This window comes from Eptatretus burgeri, chromosome 2, assembly GCF_056783735.1.
Source record: "Eptatretus burgeri isolate ZD-2024b chromosome 2, Ebu_testis_v1, whole genome shotgun sequence".
Taxonomy (NCBI): Eukaryota; Metazoa; Chordata; class Myxini; order Myxiniformes; family Myxinidae; genus Eptatretus; species Eptatretus burgeri.
In genome coordinates, this window is record NC_140962.1 from 113,114,503 (window position 1) to 113,141,194 (window position 26,692).

General features: G+C 41.3%; 1 protein-coding gene across 4 annotated transcripts in view; it reads right to left on the bottom strand.

The window, feature by feature from the left end:
- The window catches only part of LOC147032855 (uncharacterized), a 322,720-nt gene that overhangs the window by 15,223 nt on the left and 280,805 nt on the right, over positions 1-26,692 (bottom strand). For all 4 annotated transcript variants that reach the window (XM_085870793.1, XM_085870792.1, XM_085870794.1 and 1 more), the window contains 3 exons: positions 18,954-19,514; positions 12,639-12,731; positions 12,329-12,403 (listed from right to left, as the gene is read on the bottom strand). In XM_085870793.1, coding sequence (XP_085726919.1) covers positions 12,329-12,403; positions 12,639-12,731; positions 18,954-19,514 — 729 coding nt within the window. The remainder of the gene's footprint in view (positions 1-12,328; positions 12,404-12,638; positions 12,732-18,953; positions 19,515-26,692) is intronic.

A 26,692-nucleotide genomic window follows, 5' to 3' on the forward strand; every position in this document is an offset into this window, starting at 1 on the left:
GAACTTTACTATGCAGGCAAACACCCTCTCCACTTGGTCTTTGTTGATTTTAAGAAGGCATTTGACTCTGTCAACCACATGCTACTGTTTATGAAACAATGGGATTTTGGTATAGAAGAGGATGTGATGTGACTGCTTGAGGATCTCTACATCAACTTAAAAGGTCAGCTCTGTTCGAAAGGCTGGATGACAGATGAGTTTGTGATGCCAGTTGGAGTAGAACAAGGCTGTCCATTGTCCCCTATACTCTTCAGCCTCGACACTGAATGCCTCATGTGGGAGTGGTATGAATGCATATCACACATAAGAGCACCCAATGTAAGTGGTATCTCCATAAAGGAGATCAGATAAGCCGATGACCTCGTGATGCTGGCACAATGCAGAGCTGATGCAGAAGAGATGCTTGCCGTCCTGGGTGACATATCAGATGGGTATGGGCTAGTCATCCATCCTGGAAAAAGGAATGCATGGTTGTCCAGCCAACAATGGATGAACACTATCACATACCACTTGGTACCAATACCCCATGTCACGTCTTTCAAGTACATGGGTGTGTCGATCAGCCATGCTCTATATGATAGCAAGGAGGTGTGAATGCAGATAGGTATGGGCAAATCCACCCTTCCGCAGTGTAAATACCTGCGTTCCACCCATGTCAGCTAAGAAACAAAGGCACAGCTTGCTCAGGCACTAATCATGTTGAGAGTGCTGTACGTTGCCACCACCATGTCATTGAAGGCAACCAACATCAGGCAACTAGACAACACCTGCTCAACATCAAGTGGCACGACCGTGTTGCAAATGAGAGCTTAACGGAGATGATCCGGTGACCGATGGTGCCTCAGCAGTCGTAATGTGATGGAATGCAGGGCAGCATGGCTGGGCCACATGATTCGACACAGTGGACATGGACAGGCAGCAGCTGTATTGGATGCTTTTCCAGAGGGACGTCGTCTTTCGACCAAAGATGTTTTGCGTCGATAACATCCGAGAGTGGTCAGGGTGCCATATCACTGAACTCAAAAGGCAGTGCTGGAAATATGCGTTATGTCGAAAGCAGTGGTGTGGTTCCTGTGGTGTATAATTTGAGGAGGCGACCATGGGCTTATGCCTATGTCGAATGATGCTGATGGGTGGAGTTAGGCGAACTGTCCAACCAGTGGATGAAACTCGCACGTACGGACGCACGGCTCGTTTTATGTGGAGAAAACAAAAACAAACAAAAATCCTTTGTTTTTTTTTCAGAAAAATCTCATACACTGATTAATAAAAATCTCTCCAATCCAAATTGAGTTGTCCAACTTATTTTCTTCGCTTTCAAAATTTGTCCCTTGGTCCTGCAGCACATCATAGACTATTACTAAAAATAGGTTCACTGCAAGTTAGGTTTCACAAACTTTTTAAAAGGTGTCTGGAGTGTTTAAAAACACACTTATAGGGTGTTTAAACTTTCACTGTTTGTTTTCATTTGGGGAGTGAAAATTTCTCACTCTTTGCACACACCAAGTAAACTTCAAGTGTGTTTTCATAGCTGTGGATATGCGTTCGAAGAATGGAAAAGCCATTCATGTATTCATGGAGTTCAACTGCACTGTTTTTCACAAGGAGTTGTGTTTTGGGCAATAATTTGTTTTTACCCTTGTGAGATGAGAGGGTATTGCATTTTCATCCATTTGTTGGTTTGTTTGTTTGGTTGTCTGTCTGTCTGCAAATACTGTGCTAACGTAGGCCACAAACGAAATATGGTGGTAGCCAATTTCACATTACGTATATTTTTTCAAAGTAGGTACAAAAGATAAACTGTTCATCCTGGTGGTGGAATGTGCTCCAGCGAGTGCTGATCTAGTTACCTCCACCACGGAAGGTGAAGGAGGTTGTGTTTTCACCCCTATCTGTCTGTTTGTTTGTCTGTCTGTCTGTCTGTCTGTCTGTCTGTGTGCAGGATATCTCAAAAAGTTGTGGACGGATTTGGATGAAACTTGGTGGACATATTGGGTGTGTGACAAGGAAGAATTGATTCGATTTTGGGTGAAGATCCGAATCCGGATCTAGATACAATAATTATTTAATTTTTTAAGTGATTCTTTACCATTTCTGTCAGGTCAGGTTCGATCTGTGACCTGCTACAGGTACCATGTAAACCTGTACTAACCTGTTCCATGGTCGGGTTGTCGGAGACTAAACCGTCTCCCCCACCAGGTTTTCTGGTGAGGAGGGTGTTTGGATATGGACACCCAGCAGGATTAAAAACAAAACCTGTAAAAGGGCGGAGGAGCTCCTTGTGAGCCAACGGCCATCCATATCTAGTGCCCAACTGTGTCTGCGGACGTCCTCCTGCAGTTGGGTCACTTATTAGGAGGTTGGTGGCAGGATTTACACTCCGGCCACCGTAAAACCCTTCATTCCGCAAAACGCAAAAACGCAAAAAAATCTGAAAACCCACTCCGTGGGAGTACCTCCTGTGCAGCTTCCCTTCGCAGGGCAGCTCACCGGATGACGGGATTGGGGCAAAGCCTTCGGGACCCCCAATCTTTGATGATAGGAGGGAAACCACGGGGTAACATCCCTGGGTCAGATTGCGGGAGAGTGTGTCGGAGTGGTGCTGAGGTGTCGTCCACCAGACGGCGGTCTCCTTGGGTTAACCTGAGGCGGTCCCTTCGGGTGGGTGCTTGGAATGTCCTATCCCTAAGAGAGGATGATCACCTGTCTCTGTTATCATCTGAGCTCAAGCATTTGGACATCGGGATTGCAGCTCTCTCTGAGGTTCGGAGACCGGATTGCGGCGAGATAATGGTGGGTGGTTACACCTACTATTGGTCTGGTCGCTCTGATGGTTACCATACCCAAGGAGTTGCTGAAGCTGTGTCCAATAAGCTGACCCCAATGATAATTGAGGTAACACCGGTCAACGAGCGTATTATGAGATTAAGGATTCGTCACTCCTTAGGTGTCATTTCCCTGGTCTCTGTCTATGCTCCGACTGAGGCGAGTGATCTCACCGTGAAGGATGCATTCTACGCCACACTCGAGTCTGTGGTTGATCAGTGCCCCAGATGAGATACACTTCTAGTCTTGGGGGATTTCAATGCATCGACTGGAACTGATAGGGACGGTTATGAGGTGTGTGTTGGTCCCCATGGGTCAGGAACTATGAACCAGAATGGCACTAAGTTCCTTGACTTTGCAAGAAGTCATGGACTTAGGGTGGCTGGTTCATGGTTTCAGCGCCCACAAGCTCAAGCTGAAAGCTGAAACCCACAAGCTGAAAAGCTGGACTTGGTATTCCAACGCTGGCGGTGTGGCAAAGGAGATTGACCATGTCCTCATTGACGGTCGTTGGAGGATGATCCAGAACTGCAGGGTCTACCGGAGTGCTCAGTTCGTCAATACTGACCACAGGCTTGTTGTAGCAACTCTAAAGCTGCACCTTAAATCCTGGAGAATGGTACCATCCCAGCCGAGGCTGGATGTTGCCAAGCTCAGGGATGAGAGAGTAGTTGAGGAGTTTGCGAACAGGCTGAGTGGACACTTGGGGGGGTCTGGGTGCTTTAGGGGGTCCTGAAGAGTTGTGGAACGCCTTCAAGACCACCGTCCTTGATGTTGCCGGTGGATGCCTTGGAGCTCACCGCAGGGCAAAGAAGAATTTTGTCTCTCAAGGGACACTGGATACCATTGACCAGAGTCGCAGGGCCAGGCTGAATGGCAGAGCTGAGCTGTTCAGGGAGCTGAGGCGTAAAACTGTACGTGCACTGAGGGTGGACAAGGAGGCCTATGTGCGAGGAATCTGTGAGGGGGTAGAGCATCACCTGTGGACAGGTGATTCACGTCCTGCTTACAGGGGAATTCGCGCATTACGTTCATCCAAGCCCATCCCTCGGAGCACTACAGTTCGAGCAGAGAGTGGTAGGCTCTTGACAGAGGAGTCTGAAGTGAAGGCCCGCTGGGCCGGTTACTTTGAGCGGTTGTACCAGGCTGATCCCCCAACTGTCGAGTTGGACGTCAAGGGTGTTACAATCCCTGTTGCTGATCCTCGAATCAACTGTAGTCCACCTACGCTTGTGGAAACACGGGCTGCGGTGAACCGGTTGAAACGGGGCAAAGCTCCAGGGATCTGTGGCATCCATGCCGAACTTCTCAAGGCTGGTGGAAATGCTGCACTCGTGTCGTTGCATGCAGTTTTGTGCTCTGCCTGGAACACAGGCATCATCCCAACTGACTGGAAGAGGGGCCTTGTTGTCCCTCTCTGGAAAGGGAAGGGTGATCGCCAAGACTGCAACAACTACCGAGGGGTGACGCTGCTCTCAGTGTCGGGCAAGGTCTTTGCTCGGATAATTCTCGATAGGGTTCGCCACCATCTGCTTGAGCACCAGCGTCCAGAGCAGTCAGGCTTTACACCAAAGAGGTCAACGATTGACCGTATCCTTGCACTTCGTGTCCTCACCGAACGCAGACGAGAGTTTCGGCAGGGGCTGCTTGCAGCCTATGTTGATCTCTGTAAAGCGTTCGATTCAGTGAATCGGGATGTCCTCTGGAGGATTCTTGGTGTTCGTGGGGTGCCACCAAAACTGATCGATCTGATGTCTGAACTCTACTCTGGTACTGAGAGTGCTGTGAAGTGTGGTGGTACCATCTCTGACTTATTTCCAGTTGTTACTGGAGTTCGTCAGGGATGTGTACTTGCCCCCACACTTTTCAGCACTTGTATGGACTGGATTCTAGGGAGGATGTCGGAGAGATCAAGTTGCGGTGCGTCATTTGGGAATGTCAAGATCTCGGACCTTGACTTTGCAGATGATGCAGTCATCTTTGCGGAGACTTTAGACATCCTCTTGGGGGCCCTCGAGGTGCTGAATGAGGAGTCGGAGCCGTTGGGATTATGGGTTTCTTGGGTCAAAACTAAGATCCAGGCTTTCGGTGACATCTTGGATGCTGCTGTCCTGTCTGTGTCTGTTTGTGGTGAGGATGTTGAGGTCGTGGAGAGATTCACTTACCTTGGCAGTGATATTCATGTCTCTGCTGGCTGTGAGTCAGAGGTCAACAGACCTCTGGGTCAGGCCTGGGGAGTCGTGGATTCACCGGATAATGGGGTTTGGTGCTGTTGGTACCTGTGCAGGAGGACGAAAGTCCGAGCGGAAAGTGGACGCAGCGACGTGCTGTTCTGGCACATGCTCCCATACCTGACCTGACCTTTACCATTGAGAGATGGGGCCAAAAACGATATAGTACTGTACAGCGTGGTATTTCAAAAATGTATTGGGCCCGATATATTCTCATGGATCAGGCATTGTATGGTGGAGGTATGCGCTCCACCGAGTGCCCTTCTAGTTTTCTTTTGTGTTATTGCTGGCCAGGAGTGGTGTTATTTGTGGATATGAATGTGGGCCATACTAAATATTTCCCCAATAGCTCATCTGAGTGAAGTTGTACTGAGATTAAAGGGATGAGTGTATAAAATAATACCAGAAAAGAATCAGAGGTGGATGAAGAAAATCACTAAATGGCTAAACGTTCACTGATTATTGTTTTCTCTCTTCTGCACCGTTTACTGGTTCATTAAGAAATTGGCTGTGTGATGAAATTCTTTCTCAACCGCTATGTCCTCCTCCACTTCCACCCTTCTCCTCCTCCCCCTCACCACCAAACGCCCAGTTAATGGCCAATCTTTTCTTACATACATCAACCTTTCTCAAACATTTAAACAAGAAATGGCAATGATTAGTTTGGGAGTGGGTCACAAGATGATTAGGGAAACTCAACTGGAATTTGAAAAAATGGATTGGTACATTTGATTACTCTGAACTTTTTCATTTGAAATTTCAATAAAATAGTCTTTTTATATAAAAATGCACAGATTTTGGTGGAAGAATCTATGTCATGCCTTCAAGAGGGACCCTCAAAGGTAGTTGTAAGACAATTGTTCCAACACAGAAATTGGTAGGAAATTCACGTGGGTTGCATTTTGTACTGTACTGAGATTTTTTTCAAAGTCGGGTGAGAAGTGAATTTTTTTTTTTTTAAAACACAATCAGCAAATAAGCTATAGTAACTTCCAGTTTTTGAGAATTGAGATTGACTGCAAGGTTGCGCCAAAAATAAACAGGTTGGCAACTGTAAATGGATGTATTTTTTTGTTAGCCGTACCACTCCCTTCATTTGTGTGTTTCTGTAAATCCTAACTTTGTGTTTTTTTTTATTTTTCATTTAAACTATTCCACAAAACCTACGTTTCAATGACTAACAGTAAAACGTTCGCATTAAACTCTGATATCGCTGACTTCCGATCATAATGAGATCATTTACTAGCAGTAACGAAAAAATCCTAACTTCTGAGATCACCATTACTAACAGTAATAACCTTATCTTTGACAACTCCCTTCTGGTTCAATTCCAACTATAATTCTACTTTCTTTTTGCTGAGCGAGTGCTTCCCTTTACTCTGTCAATGTAACCTCAAATTGTAAAGCTGGAACATAAATAAAGACTCTTTTCTGCAAGGGAGAGGAGGGTCGAAAAATCTGAAAAATTTCACTTCGTAATATGTACATGGCTCCTTTATTTAAACCCTCTTACACTTTCTTACTTTTCTTGCTCTGCAATACACCTCATTTAGGAACCCCTACGCAACACATATGTAGCTACTCTTTTCTTTAAGGATGCCACACCGACATGCATCTGTAAATATTTCAACAAAACAGGTTAATCGGTCTGGTTTTGGGTTGCTAGGCATTCTCTTGGTATTGCAGAGCAAGCAAGATGGAGAAGAATTGAAACTCCACCTTTCTCTGCACTTTCCAAAAAAACACATCTTCCTGTTAGACTTTGAAACAATGATAAAAGGAATGCCAAATATTGTCCATTTGTGTTGAATCAACAATACAGCTAATAACGACGGAAATGAAATCCAAAATGTAAATTTGCATGTTAATTAATGCTATATATTAATTTACAGTCCAACAGGTTTGTGCAGGTGTCACTCCCTTTGAGTTGTCTCGTCTCGATTCAAATCCCCGCTGGCCTATTAACTATCGGATTATTGCTTCGCAGGCAGGGTGTTGCATCACAAAGCTGGTGAATGTAAAGCTGGTGAATGTTAAGGACCTCGCAGTGTCTTTCACTGGTTCAGCAAAGAGCCGGTGAGTTATGACGGGCACCGTGAACAAATTTCCTATTCATGCCACGACCTTCGGTGGAATGTCAGGCCTGGCCATCTAGTTCATGAAAGACTTGGGCTAAAAACATTCCCAGACCGACCCCACAAGAACATGGGAATAATCAAGGCTGTTAAATCAGTAGTCCTGGTAGTTGTCGAATCATTTGCCTGCCAACAGTAGAATTCAACCACTGTGTGTCCGTCATGGTGCTGTGTTCTCCAATCACATTATCACTCGGGTGCTTTCTGTGTTTACTATGTTGTTGTAAGTTGATACAAGAACAATACCTCTGGCAATTTTTCAGTTTAAACTACAACTCTGGATGAACAAATATACTAATCTTCACCAAATTCATAATTGAGTATTGCATTTTCCAAACTGCGCAGACCCACACAAACACGTTTCTAATCATCATTCATATCCACAAATTCAAATATATCCCCAATCTGTGCAGCTGTTTTTTTTATCTTCTTGCCAGATTTTGTTATCGACGTATTTTGTTTTGGAAATTCCCTTTGTCTTCTTTGAAATTCCTGGAGTTATATTCACTGCCCTTTCAATTTCCAGTGTTGCATTTTCTATTTGCTCATTTTCTTGGAAATCAGGGATAATTTCTCTCACCTCTTCACTTAGAACTCATACACAATTTGGATTCGATACTCTGTTGAGCTTTTTATGTACGTGGCCAGTCTTGCGCCATCGTTCTATGCTTATGGTTGAGCTTCACGAAGCCGCCACCTCGTCATCTCGGCTGGTACATTCTACAGATGCATTGATTTTTATCGAGAATTTTGTGGACAATAGACAATTTCCAGATAGAACAGTGGTATTGGAACACTACCACTGTGTGCTGCCTGGTTTATTGGATTGATTTTGTTTCTTGGGGGCGACCTAATAATTAGCTGTGTTCTGTGCAAGTATTCCTTGGCAATTGTTTGTGGCAAATTTGGCAGCCTTCTTCTACCCTGAGATATGTATGTAATGCTTCGTCTTATAGCTCTTGTATAGTTGTTCTTTGTTCGATTTTTATATTGTTACCCTGCACGTGAATCACAAAGCAGGGTTAAACAATTGGTTCACTCTGGGTGGCTGTCTACCAACGTCAGTCTATGATCGAGGAACTACCGTACTTCATTTCAATTGAATTTTACATTTTGAACACTGTTAAAGATGAATTGAAACATGAATCTTTACACAAACCTGCAGTTTAGCAGTACTTTGGCTCTGAATTTGGCAAATTGTATGAAATCTTGTCTCGAGTGTCCATGCACACAGAGAAGTAAGGTGATTATTCTGGTCTGTCTGTCTGTCTGTCTGGCAGTCAAACAAAATAGAAAATCATTCCAAACAGAAACTTACTGTTTTTAGGGACATCATAAAGAACACAAACAACAGAAACGAAGAACTAATAAAATGGTGTAAAAGACAATGCACCCATGGCAATAAATTTCCCAATTATTATTTTTTTAATACATCTTTTGAAACATATTTTGTTTCAATTGAATTATATACTTGAACACTGAAGAACACGATTCTCCTTGTTGGTACTTCCCAAAACCTCCAGTTTAGTAGTACTTGGAAAAAATATTACGCCATCTCGACCAATCAAATTTGCCACTCGTGCTCTCGGCTTTCGGGAACATTGAGATTCAGACAAAAATCGCTGCTCATAGGAAATATAAATCGTGCTTGGAAATGCAAATCAAGGGTTGAAAAGACCCTTCCCATGTCCTCCTACTCAAGACTGTGTGGCCCAGTAAGGTGTTCTATGAACCCTCTAGTTTGATGTTGCTATTTTTCTTGCCTTGAATGTACATTTAGCTCATTTATTTTGTCAGATTTCCATTTCAATGCCTTGATACTATTGCCAAACCATTTTCAGCTGTTTTGTTAGTTTTTCATTGTTTTGTGCGCAAATGTACTGTACTGGTTTGCAATGTACTGGTCCCAGTTGATACCAGTTGCAATGTACTGGTCTCCCAGTTGATACCAGTTAGTTAAATACATGTATTTCAACTGGTAATATATCACTCTATTCCAATTTCCATATTAAAACCAGTAAGAAACCAACTGGCTTTACTGGTACCAGTTGGCTACTGGTTTTCAACTGGTACCAGTTGACCAGTAAGCTACTGGTCTTTACTGGTTTTTTGACCTGGGATAGCATCAACGATATGCTCCATATTTCCACTATATATTGCACGAGGCCAATTATTTTGGGGTCAGTTTTGTACAGTTCCACACATTGCATGTTCCACGGGTGTGGGGTGTTATTAAATGCATTTTTGTAGTCATATCCAAGTTGTTGATGGGTTGGTCCCTTTTTTTCCTGCAGTTTGAGGATGATCTTGATGAGCAAAAGCTCCTCTTGCATCCTTTTAGTTCTGCCTCCAGGAATTTTTGTTCTATTAAATGGTGATGCATCTCTTCTGCGATGATTCAGGTTAAAAGCTTGTATGTTGTTCGCAGGCAAGTTAAACGTGTATATTTTGAGGCAATTGTGTTTCTTCAGATTTTGGGGTTCAGAAGCTGTTGCCTTCTGTGAGCAATTAGTCCATTGCCCTTTATCTTTGGATGAGTTTGTTAATGCTTGAACGTTGTGCTTGTGGAGCACATCGAGTTACTTTAGCCAGAATCTTGGTATCTCATCCACACAAACACGTGACCTATAATTTGGCATTTTCGTGAGTTGTTTTCTGATTATTATTTTTTCATTAACTATCACTCAAAGTATTTCCTGTCAGTGTTTTTTTTTTTTTCTTTTTCAAGCTTTCAATCCATTCTTCCTCTTCGTTTTGCTCTTTTCACTCTTCATAAAATAATTTTTTGAATTTAATGGTGTGTTTTTCTGTAGGATTTGTCACATTTTTCTTATTTTTCCCCTCGTTCTCACTTCTTAGTCTAAATATTTCAGTGATACTTTCAAACAACTGTTTTGTTTTGTTTTCTCTGTTGTTTACTTCATTGTTTTCCTTGGTTTCTTTTCTTAGCTATCATTTCTATTGTTATGCCTGGTGTTGGCTTAATGGTTAGGGTGGTGGGCTTGGGATCCTAGTGTCCTGAGTTCAACTCCTGCTTTTCTGTTGAATTAATACCAGGTGGGGTTGACTCAGCCTGTCACTCTTCTGAGCTTGACAAAATGAGTAGCAGTTGGCTGGTCTCCTGTATCGGAGTGGTGACCTGTCCAGGATTGTACCCAATAGCCAAGGAGACTGCTAAGGCTGCACCAATGCTCTGCACTGAGTATGGTTCCGATGGATGGATGAATTTATATTTTTACCTCCGCCACCAAAGGAGGATGGAGATTATATTTACATCCCTGTCTGTCTGTTTGTGAACAACATATCTCAAAAAAGTTGAGGACGGATTTGGACGAAATATGGTGGAGAGCTTGGACATATGACAAGGACGAAATGATTATATTTTGGTGAAGATCCAAATCCCGATATAGATCCGAGAATTTTTAAAGTGATTTTTCACCATTGAGAGAGAGGGCCAAAAACGGCATGTAGCAGGACATCTCCAAAAGTTGTGGACAGATTCAGCCGACATTTGGTTCGGCAGGTTTGGTGTACAACAAGGAAGAATGTATTCGATTTTGGAAAAGATCCAAATCCGGATCCATGAATTTTGAAGTGATTCTTCACCATTGAGGGCTAAAACAATACATATCACGATATCTCAAAAAGTTGTGGACAGATTGGGACAAACTTGGTGGACAGGTTGGGTATGTAAACAAGGAATAATTTATTTGATGTTGGTGAAGATCAAAATCCAGATCTGGATCTGAGAATTTTTAAAGTGATTCTTCCCCATTGAGCGATGGGGCTAAAACGACATATAGCACAATCTCAAAAAGTTGCGGACAGATTGGGACAAGCTTGGTGGACAGGTTGGGTATGTAAACAAGGAATAATTTATTTGATGTTGGTGAAGATCCGAATCCAGATCTGGATCTGAGAATTTCTAGTGATTCTTCCCCATGGGGGCTAAAACGACATATAGCACGATATCTCAAAAGGTTATGGACGGATTCAGACGAAACTTGGTGTGCAGGTTGGGTATGTGACAAGAACGAATCGATTCGATTTTGGGAAGATCAAGATGCGATAAATTTTTTTTTCATTGATTTTTCACCATTGAGTGATCAGGCTAAAACGACATGTAGCACGATATCTCAAAAATATATGGACAGATTCGGATGAAACTTGGTGGTAGAGTTGGTGAGGTTACAAGAACAAGCCGATTAAATTTTTGCTCAAGTCCTAATCCAGATCCGCCCCATCAGTGGGATACAAAATGTAAACGAATCAGCCTGGTGGACGTATGTGCTCCATGGAATGCCCTTCTAAGTTGAACTTGTTTTCAGCATCAATTCATTCTATATCATTCTCTGATTATTATTCTTATTTGTCTTTAATATTTTTGGATTCTCTTTCTTAGTTTGGAGTTTTGATTTCCCTTTGTCCTATTTCCTTTCACAATAGTTCTGTTCGATTTTCGAGTCTGTTTCCAAGGTCATGCTTGATTTCTGTTAGTGGCCTTTTTCCAGGATGTTATTTGCCTGTTATTTCAGTGCTGATCTCCATCTCAAAGTTAACTTTAGGTTTTCTTCCTTGAGCACTTTCATTTTTGGCAAACATTCCAGCTGCTCAGTCTGGCTGCACAGACCCGTGTCTCAACCTTTGATCGGTCTGCGTGTCACTTTGTCTTTTTGTAATGGGTTATCATCATTGGTAAGTCATGTTTGAAGACTTGTCTGCTGGCTCCTCACTTGTTCACTGGATAGCTCACCATTTTCTCAGGGCCGCATGCGTGCGTGCATGTGTTACGATATCAAGAGTATAAAGGTCGTGAGAAAAAAAGATTTTTTCCAATGAACACTCAGCAAAGGAAATCTTGATGAGACTCAAATATCAAAATAGTAGTTGTAATGCACTGGTATAAAATGATAATATTCATGCTCTGCAGTTCTTTTGCAAAATGAATTGTAATTTGCAAGTTTAGACAAATATTTTGTGTTGGATCATGCTTTGTTATAACAGTGATTTCAGAGTTCGTTATAGATAAATATCACCCATACAGTATATTGAAACATTGTTCATGCATGAGCAATTGCCTGAATTTTCGATTAAAAAAAAAGAGAGGAAGAAAGTATTCAGTGCTCAGGTGGGTACCTTCAAAATCTTATCACCAGGACGAAGCAAGTGGGAGGCTGGTCCGTCGGGCTGCACTCGAGTCACAAATATTCCCTGAAGAACATGACCACGGCATCTCAACTTCCAGAAGTGCTACCATGAAAAAGGGCTCTTCCAATAGAACTTCGACTTGGGGTGCCAAGAAAAGGATGCCAATAGAACTTGGGTTATCAAGAAGAGACTATGCCTTCCTGAGTTAAATTATTCACTGTTCTGTAGCCATTACCCTGGCAATTATTTTTATGGTAACTTTGCAGCCTATTCCTGTAATCTTAATCAGAATACATACCGTGTCATTTGGTTTGAATGGGTTACCCTGACCCTTAATGCCACCTGTGATACTGAAACCCAGACCAGAATTCTTCATCAGACGCACGCAGATCTGCAAAAAAATATGCAGACTGCAAGTTACCATTGTAAATTCAACTTAAATAAGTATGAAAATCACGTTATGATACCATCACCGTCATCATTATTCTGAATATAGCTAAAATAATACACATCATAAGAACAAGCATGTACTTATAGAATGGTGTTACTTCCCTGAATGACTTTCTGACAATCTCATTTGTCTCTTAAAAACCAACAAAGATGTGTCGTCTTTTGAAAAGTATGTTGATTAATTATTTTTCTATACAAGGATCGAGGCTCTGTAAAAAGTTATTTTCTATTCAACCTTAACCATAGACAACAAAAGGCAGCAAAATTACAGGCTACCAAATGGTATTGGGGCTGGGGGGGCAGTGTTTTGGGTAGACATACACAAGTAACAAAAGAGGGAAAACATAAGCACATGTAACAATGGCTCAGAGAATAACAGAATGGGAAAAATCAGCGTGTGTAGAAGAGATTGTGAATGTGCAAGGGTGAGTGTGTGAGGTCATGATGTAAAATGTATTTGAAAGACTGAAGTGAGAAAGATGAGACAACAGACTGAGGAGTGTGGTGAGAGAGGGAGGTGGAGGGGGGGGGGGACTCCACAATCGAGAGAATAAGAGGACAAATGATTCCCAGTGGGCAAGCAACCTGGACTTTGGGACGTTGTCATGTTCTGGTCTGTTCTGTGTTATATCTCTTTCACAAACCTAAACTTTATAAACAAAAAACCCATTCCTCCTCAAAGTATCCATCTGTTGTGTCTGTCCCCTGCTGCTGGTGTGTTTTCCCCTTTTCCACTATGTTATTTCTGTTCTGGTCTGTGTTCTAGCTCTTATATGGGCCTGGACTCTGTCCATAAAAATTAATCAGGAATTAAATAAACAATTGAGTAGAGAGCCCCAAATATCAAAGAAAGGCAACTTAGAAATCAAGGCTGGTTGCCAGACAGTGTCAAAGGGTCGAGAGATCACCGAAGATATGGCTTTAACCTCTTGCTTGTAGTTCAAGGCATCCACTGCTGTATCAGGAGGAGTAACATGTCCATGGTGGAATATGTTGTTGTTGAGATTATGTTGTTGTTGAGAGGTTGAGATTTTATGTGTTGAGAAAGCTGACACATCTGTAGTTGAGGGGATCAGATTATGGAACCTTTATTATGGAGAGGAATGATGTTTGCAACTTTCCAAAATGGAGAAACCTTTGGACTACAGAGAGGTGATGACAGGGCTGAAGCACGGTTCCAATGTTGCAGAATCAGTTATGTTGCAGAAGAGGTGTTGAGTTGGGTAAGAAACTTTCCACAATGGTAAGGGAGAAATCCACATGCTTCAGGGAACATTCACTTTGCTTTTTCCTGAGCACTACTGAGCAGGATTCCATTCTTTAGGAAGTGAGGAATAGAAGCAGATTGTGCACCAAAGATAAACCTAAAGGGCTCTCACCAGGCCTTGGAGGATGCTGAGAAATTGGAAAATATGGATCCCAGGTGAGCCTGATGGTGTGCCCTGGCTTTTCATAGGACAGAAACACAATGTTTCTGAGCTGTGGGTCGAGACTGTAAGCTACCATTAGTTTTGGGTTTGCCTTCCAGGATGAGAATGCAAGTTGTCTTCTTGTGATAGCCTCGCTACACACATCAGTGTACCGGAGTAGCGATGATGTTGACAAAAGTTTGATGCAGGGTGAGATTAAGTTGTAGTGGGGCAGATTGGTGTCACAATTGACGAAATGGTGATACAAGCACCAAACTTTGCATATACACCCCCTTTGGGTTGCTTATTCGGAAAAAAAAAAAACGTTAGACACTTGAAAGTCCAAGATGACCACCAATCATAGCCTAGCATGACATTTTCAGCCATACAACTTGACACAGGTAACCGATTTGAACGATCTTGGTGTTAATCTTGATGTTATTGACCATGACGAAGCCGATTCTGCAGATTTGAGACCTTTCCAATGCTTTATCTTATCATTCGTCACCATTTTAACCCTCGCTCGTGGGTAAAAAAAAGTAATATTAAGCATTTGCTTTGGACAGTGCTGTTCTTATTTACCTATAAAAACAACCCTATGCAGTTTATACTCTGCTTACTAACTGCTGAGCTATCATGGTTAAACTCACTGTCAAAGTTTTGTAAACCCTGCTCGACTGCCCTCCATCCAAACAATGGGTTAGTTTCAGTCTTGGCTGTGCAATTGATTATTAAAATTGTGGACGGTCAGTGTTTTCAATGTTTTTTTCCATTAATTGTACTAATCATACTGCATACTAATTGTGAGTTCTCCTTCATCTTCCAAACCGATGACACTGCCACTGGTTCTTACTACTCAGCCAACAGGGAAGTCTCATCAAAAGACATGACACTCCATCTACATCATCAACATCTAAATGGCAGACTGATTAGTCAAAAGGTTGCCTCTGTCAACAAGACAAGAGAGAAGAGCTCAAGATACCTCCAACCTCCTACAGTCCAGAGCAGGATGGCTATACCAATGTTTCCAAAAATGTCCCACTCTTTCAGGCAGTAAATGCTTAATCCATAAAGCTGGATCCAACAAGACTCGATGAAGGAGGGGATATTGATGAAATATTGAGAAAGAACAAAGCAAGATATCATCAAAGCTGTCGCTTGATGTTTCATAACAGCATGCTACAAAGAGCTCATAAAAGAACATCATTACCAAATGTAAGCACAACAGAGGACTCCCCAAGCCAAAGAAAAATGCCAAGAAGTCCTAATCCATCTGAATGTTTTTTTATGTGAGAAATTAGGAGAATAACCTGAACTTCGACATGTCATGATACAACAACTGAATGACAGAGTGAATGAATAGTCTCAACTCCCTCAAGAAGATGTCGATGCAATTTCTCTGAAATTAGCATAATGGGTTTGAGGGTGATAAAACCAATAATAAAATATTGTTTTCTAGAGCTTGATATTAAAATTAAGATATTGTTATAGAAAATGTACTTAAATATGGTATGATTTTATGTGTTTGAACATGTATCTACTTTTGAATATACAATCATATCTCTCCTTTGTATTGAAAGATGTTTTGACTTGCCTAGTAAAAGATATAATAAGCAGGCTGACCTTTCAACCAAGCTTGAGTTCAGTATACAAAGAAGTGCCTATTATTGAAATATATTTACTTGCTAAGGGATTTTATGAAATGATAGATATAAGGCACCAAAAAGTTGGAATGTGGGTCGAAGAAAATGTCCACATGTATTTACTAAGCCCTAGTCGCTTGGAGAGAATATATTTTCCCAGTCTGGGAGAAGCAGACTGACTTTTAACCTGCATACCATAGAAATTTATCAAAATGCCCAAAAGAGTTGAAGTTTGACGCCATTCTAGCATCCTGTGCGTTTTTCTGTGCGTTTCCGTTTTTCTGTGCCGGGAGAGGATCAACACGTCTGGATTTGAAATATATGTTACAACCATTAAACCAGGTCAAGCTTGGGCTGCACAAAGAAGCTTCACCTGGGAAATGTCAAGACCTGACAAAGTTGGCACCAGCATTTGGAAATAAAAAATACTATGTCTCACTGAACACTATATAAGGAACTAAAATTCTCCATGTACTTCAGAGATCTGGGGCATGTCTGTGTCCAGATCCTCCATATGTGCATATGTATGTGTTTGAATGTATTTGTTTATGTTGTTTGTTCAATAAATGTTCAAATGTACAGGATGACTAAGAAATTTCTTCAACAAAGAACAAGGTTAACTTCTTCAAGCAAGAATGCATTGCCATTGACCCCAATCACAAGGCACTTAAGGAAGTTTGTCACCTCTTCTCACAGCTCTTTATATCATGCCAGAGCAGGCAGTGCGACTTGAGTTATTTAAGTATGAAAACCAATCAGTTCCTGCTGCTTTAAGTGACGATGGGAAGCTACACACCTGTCAGAAATATCATCTTGTTGAACTTCTCAAATCCCATGTGACAACACCAGACATAGAACCAGAAACAGATCAGCATTGGTAAACTCTCTGCCCACATGTATATCAAAAACATTTGATGAATATGCCACAGTCAATGTCCTCTCAACTATAGAAGCAATTCCTGCGAAGTACAAGAGAACAGACACTGTCTTTGATGTATACCATCCATCCAGCTTGGAGTATGAAACAAGAACGAAGCGAGAAAAGCAAGTCAGAAGGAGGGTGGCACAAACTAATGAGATACCAAAAAACTGGCAGAGCTTCCTGCATGATTCCAACAAGACTGAACTCTTCCATTTTCTTGCAGACAGAATTGCTGAAATGCATACACCAAATATGATCATCGTGACTAAGGAAGAACTTGCACTCAGAAATCAAATGATCGGCTTAGACGATGCGGCCCCATGTACCCATGAAGAGGCGGATTCATGTATTTTGTACATGCAAGGTATGCAGTAATGGAAGGCAACAAAGTCCTCATGATCAAGGTAAATGACACAGATGTTGTAGTCATAGTGATATCTACTCTGCCATCTTTGCAAGAACTTGGCTTGCAGAAATTGTGGATTGCCTTTGGTCAAGGAACTCATATGAGATGGATTCCAATACATGACATAGTTTCTAAAATTGGCCCTGAGAAGACAAGTGGAATCTTATTCTTCCATGCCTTCAGAGGTTGTAATATCATGTCTGCACTCTGTGGTGAAGGAAAGAAGTCTGCAAGGAAAACATAGAATGTGTGCAATGAGGTATCAAGTGTCTTCAAACAACTTAATAAGTATCCACCAACAGTTGGAGATGATGACCTTGAGATCTTTTAGAAATTTGTAGTCACAAAGTATGATAGGTCCAGCACTGCTACAAATGTGAATGATGCACAGCTGAAACCCTTTGCTCATAAGCAGAGGTCATAATATGAATCCATCCCACCCACTTGAGCTACCCTCCTGCAACATTCTAAGTGTGCTGCCAACCAGGCAGGATGCATGTGGAGTCAGTCAACAGTTTGCCAGCCAGAAATTCAGAGCCCTGCAGATTGGGGATGAATACAACAAGCTGAAGTTTGGCAGATCTGCTGGAGTAACCTTCCACCTTTGCAAAAAACTTCCAACAACTGACAAAATGTGGATTGTGGATGTAAAATAGAATGTCATGCAAGGTGCAAATGCAATGGCCTCATCTCTCCAGTACTGTGCAGTTGTATGCCTGGACTGATGGGAATAATGATTCACAGAGGTTAAATCCATGTCTCTAGAAATGTTAAAATAAAGCATCTGAGAGACCTCAAATATGTATAATCGGCTTTGGCATGGTCAAAAACATTGCTATTAATACCAATATAATTCAAATCAGTTACCTGTGTCAAGTGCTTTGGCTAAAAATGTCATGCTCGGCTATGATTGGTGGCCATCTTGAAAAATGGCAGCTATCTTGGATTTTCAAATGGTTAACATTTTTTTCCTCATAAGTGACCCAAAGGGGGGGGGTGTATATGCAAAGTTTGGTGCTTGTATCACCATTTGGTCGATTGTGACACAAAAATCGCTTAATCTGCCCAACTATTGTGAATAAGAGCACTTACTCTGTTGTGGAACAAATTCCAGGAGAAGTCAACATTACGAGCAGTGATGGTGCACTTGTATGGACTGGAAAGGGTGGATGTTGTGCCAGATCAATCGGCTTTACCAAATGTCCATGCATGTCTGCATTTTGACGGTTCTCTAATGCCAAAATGCACACTTTTACCAACATATGTTTAGAAGGCCTAGAATAACTGTGGTGAAGCAAAGCAAGTTTGAAGTTTGATATAACAAAATGTAGTGAAGAATGTTTGCCTTTTGTGAAGATACACATTGAAAAAAATGGAGTGAGAAAGTCCAGTTGTTTCCCAAGATGACTCAGCAACTCGGCCTTACCAAGGCGTCATGCGAATTCCTTAATGACACTATTAAATGACTTAGGAGTAATCTCCATACGTAGAGCAGATTACGTTATCCCAAAATGCACCATTAAAATTGTACAAGTAGATGGAGCAGTCGGATTAAAGTAAAACACAAAAACCAAAGGACTTTGGGATGTTGCATCCCTGGAAGTTCTTTGCTTGGATGAAAGTTCATGATGTTTTAATTATTGTTGATTTTGATTTCAGAAGAATGGCGTGACAGGAACTTTGCAGACCGTATTATTTTTCTCTTTCAAGAGATAAAAATAGACTTAAAAAGTGGGAAGCAGGATTTTTTTTAAAAGGTAAGAAAATTTGCCAAGCAGTTTACCTGAACAGGAAGGCCTGTCGGTGTACGTGCTGTAGGTGGAGGACCATACAGGTTCGCCAAAGCACCATGTGGAGACACTGAACCTAAACCCAAAGCACTGCCTGGGGCAGGTTGGCATCGGGAAGACAATGCACCATGCATGGGGCTGTACTGAGGCATTCCATGAGGAACTGCACTGCAAGCCTGGCCCCCAGACATTGGCAGACCAAGCTGGCGCAAGCTACGGCCAGACATCATTGCATGCTGCGACTGAGCAGCTGCTGAGGATGATGTGGAAACTGCTCCCGGCAGAAGTGAGTGTTGGGAATGGTGATGTGGCTTGTGTTGTAAAGGCATTTGGTACATAGCAGGTGTTGCCTGTGGCCGAGCTGATTGTGGCACTGGTGGCAGGATCATTTGCTGTGACATGTAGTCAAGCGGAGGCCTTGAAGCCTGCTCTGAAAGGTTCTGTAGAAGAAGATCAATAAGCTCCTCCTTTCCTGGTGTTTTGGCCATACCCAGTGCTGAATGTGGTCTGCTTGGTGGAACTGAGCGAGCACCATGCCGGTATGGAGATGGGGCCTGTGCAGGAAACATTTGGAGAGAAAAAAGGGATCAGTAATCTTATACGTTAATACTGAGTTTGTTTACCTCCACAAAATTGCGTGAGAATGTGATTTTGTAGAGGTACTCAGGGCATCTTAACCTTTACAAACACTTACATTGATGGTGTCACGTTGACGACAAAATGTTGAAGCTGTGCATGGTACCATTTAAAAAACGATCTGACATGCAATGGCAGTGTATTTGCTAATTTTAATCATGAATGATAGTTCTTCTTCTGAGTGGACCACCGTTGTCTACAAGGTAACATGTATCACGTGTCACGGTCCACATCTTCAATTTACATTGAATTCCCATTTATACCAATACACACACCAAAAAAATTTGCTCATTTGAGGTGAGACATTTACAAACATGTTGGAGACGGGTACTCTGCTAGTATAAATTATTACTGTGAATATGTGCCTCCACCTATGAGAGGATAACTTAAACCAATTATAATTCACTCGAAACACAAGCTCTCTATGAGAGTGGCAAGGGAAAGGATGAGAGAGAGGCAGTGGGGGGGGGGGAGGGGCTCTATTTTTGTGTTATACACAACACAAGTTCAACTTTTCAAGACAATCGCAAGAATGCATTGAAGTCAAACAAAACAAAGAAACAAACAGGTGTCAAACTATTATAAAATTTCCCCCTTTTACTTAAAATTTTCAAGCAGGTTGTAGGTGCCCATCCCAATTTAGTAGAACATTCCCATGCACACCCTTGGTACAACCACCAAGTTTCAACGCGTTTTCCCCTACAAACAAACACACACGTATGTTTCGATGCATTCCTCCAACATCGATGAAGGTTATACTTTTCATTACACTATAATTGTGAGACATCATAATAAGTAAATGGTGCTATTGTTTTATACTCTCACCAGAGGAGAGGGTATTGCATTTGGGTCTGTTTGTTTGTTTGTTTGTCTGTCAGTTTGTCAGTTTGTCAGTTTGTCAGTTTGTCAGTTTGTCTGCACAGAACTTTGGTGTTTTTCTCTGCAACTGCTAGTCGTATTGATAAAAAAATTCAAAATAGGAGCGACTACTCGTGTAGAAGGAAGGTTTTATTGATAATTATGATACCACAGGTCACGTGGTGTGGCAACTGTGTTAGAAAAATTGGAAAAAATTTGGACCTCTGTATCTCTGAAACCACAACAAGGAAAAAATTAAAACTTGGTACATGGCAAGTACTTCCCATGCGGAATAAGTGAGTTTTTACAACATCATAGGTGTCGTCATTATGACGTCATAATTGCATATGTAGAAAGCTACACCTGATTGGTATGAAAATTTTTGAGGGTCATCTAAGGATAAAATGATGGTCCACAGAAAAGAATTTGATGACATCATCGGTCACACGATAGGACTGCCTATCCATGAGGAAAAAAGGTTCATACATATGATGTCATTGGGAACATGGTTTGGCAGCCATATTGGATTTACCCTAAAACATATAAAAATACCCCACTCAGAAGAAGTTCTGGCGAGGGTCTGCAATCTCTGATTGCTCTTTTCTTGTTGTACATATTTTATAGATGTACTTACATTCTAATTGTATATACTTTATTGACGTGCTCACATTCTAATTGTACATACTTTATAGACATACATTCTAATTATACATACTTTATTGACATGCTCACATTCTAATTGTACATACTTTACAGACATATATTCTAATTATACATACTTTAAAGACATACTCACATTCTAATTATACATACTTTATTGACGTGCTCACATTCTAATTACACATACTTTATAGACGTACTCACATTCTAAGTGTACATACTTTATAGACATACTCACATTCTAATTATACATACTTTATAGAAGTAGTCACATTCTAATTGTAGAAACTTTATAGACGTACTTACATTCTAATTATACATACTTTATAGACGTACTGACATTCTAATTATACATACTTAAAAGATGTACTCACATTCTAATTATACATACTTTATAGACATACTCACATTCCAATTGTACATACAAAATAGAAGTACTCACATTCTAATTGTACATACTTTATAGAATACTTACATTCTAATTATACATACTTTATGGACGTACTTACATTCTAATTATACGTACTTTATAGATGTACTCACATTCTAATTGTACATACTTTATAGATGTACTCACATTCTAATTATACATACTTTATAGATGTACTCACATTCTAATAGTACATACATTGGAGATGTACTCACATTCTCATTGTACATACTTTATACATGGACTCACATTCTAATTAGACATACTTTATAGACGTACTTACATTCTAATTATACATACTTTGTAGACGTATTTACATTCGAATTGTACATACTTTATAGATGTACTCACATTCTAATTATACATACTTTAAAGATGTACTCACATTCTAATTATACATAATTTATAGACGTACTCACATTCTAATTTTACATACTTTATAGATGTACTCACATTCGAATTATACATACTTGAAAGACGTACTTACATTATAATTGTACATATTTTAGAGACATACTCACATTCTAATTGTACATACTTTATAGATGTACTCACATTCTAATTGTACATACTTTATAGATGTACTCACATTCTAATTACATACTTTATAGATGTACTCACATTCTAATTGTACATACTTTATAGATGTACTCACATTCTTATTGTACATACTTTATAGATGTACTCACATTCTAATTGTACATACTTTATAGATGTACTCACATTCTAATTGTACATACTTTATAGATGTACTCACATTCTAATTCAACATACTTTATAGATGTACTCACATTCTAATTGTACATACTTTATAGACGTACTCACATTCTTATTGTACATACTTTATAGATGTACTCACATTCTAATTATACATACTTTATACACGTACTCACATTCTAATTGTACATACTTTAGAGATGTACTCACATTCTAATTCAACATACTTTAAAGATGTATTCACATTCTAATAGTACACACTTTATAGGTGTACTCACATTCTAATATTACACACTTTATCGATGTACTCGCATTCTAATTCAACATACTTAATAGATGTACTCACATTCTAATTGTACATACCTTATAGACGTACTCACATTCTAATTATACATACTTTATAGATGTACTCACATTCTAATTGTACATACTTTATAGATGTACTCACATTCTAATTATACATACTTTATAGATGTACTCACATTCTTATTGGACATACTTTCTAGACGTACTCACATTCTAATTGGACATATTTTATAGACGTATGCACATTCTAATTGGACATACTTTATAGATGTACTCACATTCTAATTGGACATACTTTATAAATGTAATCACATTCTAATTATACATACTTTATAGATGTACTCACATTCTAATTGTACATACTTTATAGACGTACTCACATTCTAATTGTACATACTTTATTGACGTACTCACATTCTAATTGTACATAATTTATGCACGTACTCACATTCTAATTGTACATATTTATAGACGTACTCACATTCTAATAGTACATACTTTATATACGTACTTACATTTTAATAGTACATACTTTATAGATGTACTCACATTCTAATTATACATACGTTATCAATGTACTCACATTCTAATTGTACATACTTTATACACGTACTCACATTCTAATAGTACATACTTTATACACGTACTCACATTCTAATTGTACATACTTTATAGACGTACTCACATTCTATTCGAACATACTTTATGGATGTACTCACATCCATGTATTCTCTGCTCTATTAACCATGGATGTACTCAGTATTATGGATGTACTCAGTTCGACCCCGAGGACCTGGTCCTTGAAGACCGCACGAGGCGGAAGGTCCAAGATAGACCCTTACCTCCAGATCACCTTCCCTCCGAGCTGGGGGTATTAATAAAGGCGATAGCCACCACTTCTTTGGGTGTGTGTGTGTGTGTGTGTGTGTGTGTGTGTGTGTGTGTGTGTGTGTGTGTGTGTGTGTGTGTGTGTGTGTGTTTGCGGCGCCCGTCTAATAAGTAGTGAATTGTTTAAGTGCCTGTGCTGTATATTATTTGCCCTGCTTTATATTCGGTATAAATCTGCTTTTCTGTGTTCCCGAGGCCCCAATTGCTTTATAAATAAACCCCCATTTGTTGAATGTTTTCAGCTTGTTCGTGTCCATTTCTGCCATTGACTGAGTGTGTCGCGTGTGTTGGAAACTAGCAAGGCCGTTGTGCCACCGTAACGGGATAATCGGACAGACGGAACTTGGCGATTAAAACTGCTCGGCATAGGAGGGGGGCAATGCCAGAGAGGGCAAACCCCCGCGTTCATAGGGAGCTGGTAGGCTCGGAGACAACCTCAGGGCCCGGGGGTGCCATGGTTCGAGTTCGGCATAGGGTAGTTCCTGCCAAGTGAGCCACGCTGCCCAGCCACGAAATTGTGCAAGGGCACGAATGAAAACTTGAGGGCTAGGCCCAAATTTATAATGGACACCAACACAGGTGACGGGAATCATGGTTTCTAGAACCTACAGTTTAAGTGTCAGGCGTCTTTGGAAAGCTCCGGGATAGTTTAAGGTTTAATGAAAAAGTAGGATAGTTAGGAGATGTACCCCTTCGCACCATCCATCCCTTCGCTCATTGTAGGCCACTGGACCCACCTTGGGTTAGATCGCTGAACTCTGAGGAGGCCATTCTGAGGCTTTGTTGGCCTTCAAGACAGGACGCTAGTTTCTTCGCTATTCCGCTCCAGACAGGGAACGTAGGGGTTGGGAGTATGCTAGGTTGACATGATAGGTTAGGACAATAAGGACAAGGACAATAAAGTGGGTTAGGGAGACGGATTGTAAAAAGAAAATAAAAAGGAAATAATAAAAAAATAAAAATGGGCTAAATTTGGTTTTGTTGTTACAAATTAAGGGAGTTCGTCCATGGGCCCAGGCATATATCGGTACCATCTGAGGAAACCAAACTTTAGGGCTACTAAGTTATTGGTAGGGACTATATGATTATTTCAATATGTGATAACCGTTCCAGAAGAGCAGCTTAGTGTATGTATTTTGCATTTTTACCATTTTACCATTCTGAGATATTGACGTTTTGGGGGAAAATAAAAAAAATAAAAAAACCAAGGACCACTGGGAGGAAGTGGCAGAGCTGAAGTCCACGCAGAAGGAAGCAGACACCCAAATGCTTCTGCATGCTCTGCATGCAGCAGAGGCTGGGTACAAGGCTGTGATGATCACTGCCGAAGATACAGATGTCCTCGTGCTGTGTCTTGCCTTCAATAAGGACATCCCATGCCCCGTGTATCAGAAGTGTGGTATGCAAACCCGCACACGGTTCCTAGACATTGACAAGCTTGCTAGATCGATGGGAGACGGTGTCTGTGATGCCCTGGTTGGACTGCACGTGTTCTCCGGTTATGATACAATCAGTGCCTTTGCAGGCCAGGGAAAGATGGGCGCCTTGAAGAAAATGAAGTCGGATAAGACCTACCAAGAGGCCTTCAGTCAGCTCGGTCATTCATGCGAAGTATCCACCGAGCTCTTTCAGAAGCTGCAAGAGGTCACCTGCCACATGTACGTGCCATCTACCAACACCACGAAAGTCAATGAACTCCGACATCAACTCTTCTGTGCCAGACGGGGAGAGATAGAGTCCAGTCAGCTTCCACCATGTGAAGACTGCCTCTCCATGCACGTCCTCCGTGCAAACTACCAGGCTGCGATTTGGAGGCACTGTCTGCAATGCCAACCCTATGTTCCAAGTCCCAAGGGTTGTGGATGGACCACTGATGATGACGGGAAGCTGGCCATCGAGTGGATGCAGGGTTCTCCAGCACCGGATGCAGTGTTGCAACTGCTTTCCTGCGAGTGTGGACGGTCGTGCAAACTCCAAGACTGCACGTGTCTTGCCAATAGCCTGAAGTGCACTGACATGCGCAAGTTGCGAACCTGCAGCAACCAGCCTGCTGATGTCAAGGAAGAGCTTGTAGACCTCAAGGACTCTGATGCTGATAACAATGATGAAGACTAGACTACTGATCCATGGTGTGAATGTTTTGGCACAATCACAAGGACATTCATGGCTACAAATATGCATGAGTAAAACATAGTACATAAACATGCCACAGTAGCGTGGTGAAATTTGGGTTATCCATAAATTTCACATTTTGGACGCTTGTTGGAACTAGGGTAGGGGAAGGGCAATTCCTTTAACTGTGGTAAAAACTTGTAAAATGTTCATAAATGTTTTCCTCATACATGTGCATGTTGTGGGCTACTGCGGTTCAGTAGCTCTACCCAGGGAACTTGTATGACAATATTATAAATTAAAATGCCCTGAAAATCACTAATCAGCAACATTTTGATAGGCCCTATTGTTCGCCCCTTTCTTCCATAAAACAAATTCTGCCTTCAGGAATGACAGAAAGGATTATTCGGATGGTATAAATAAAGCATTTCAGACATGTATTTGTGGTTTACAGTTCATTCTAGCCCCATGTGGAAACAGCAATTGCATCATTAGTGAATGTTTCTGAGTTTGCCTTTTCGCTTTCATTATGCGGAGGGTGGGTACATTCCAGAGATGATAACTACCAATAAGCTGCCAGTCTGCAATGGTAATCACATCAAAATATGATATATATATATATATATATATATATATATATATATATATATATATATATATATATATATATATATATATATATATATACACCAATTCAAAAATCATAACTAGGATTGGTTTCCTTAGATGGTACCGACAAGTGGAATTTCTGGCCTGGGCCCATGGACTAAGTGGGTATGGACAGAGACAGGCAGGGGCGATAGGTTGAGGGGAGACAGTAGGGTAGGTCCGAGCCCGCCTTCGGAGCAGCCGGCACCACCGCACTCCCTCCAGACCTGAGGGAACCACACCAGAGGCCGGCCTGCTTCACCTGCCGGCCTGTTTGTGCTGCAATGGCCTGTTCCGGCTTTGCCTTGTCACCTGCCTCTGCCACAACCCCATGCCTGCTGGCTTTGTTTGCATTGCCCTGTGTCATTCATCACCATGCGCACCAGGATCCATCTCCAAGCAGTTTTGCAAGGACTGCCCTGCAGGCAGCCGCACACGGGGACTGCATTGGTGCAGCCCGCGCACCGTTCTTGTGTT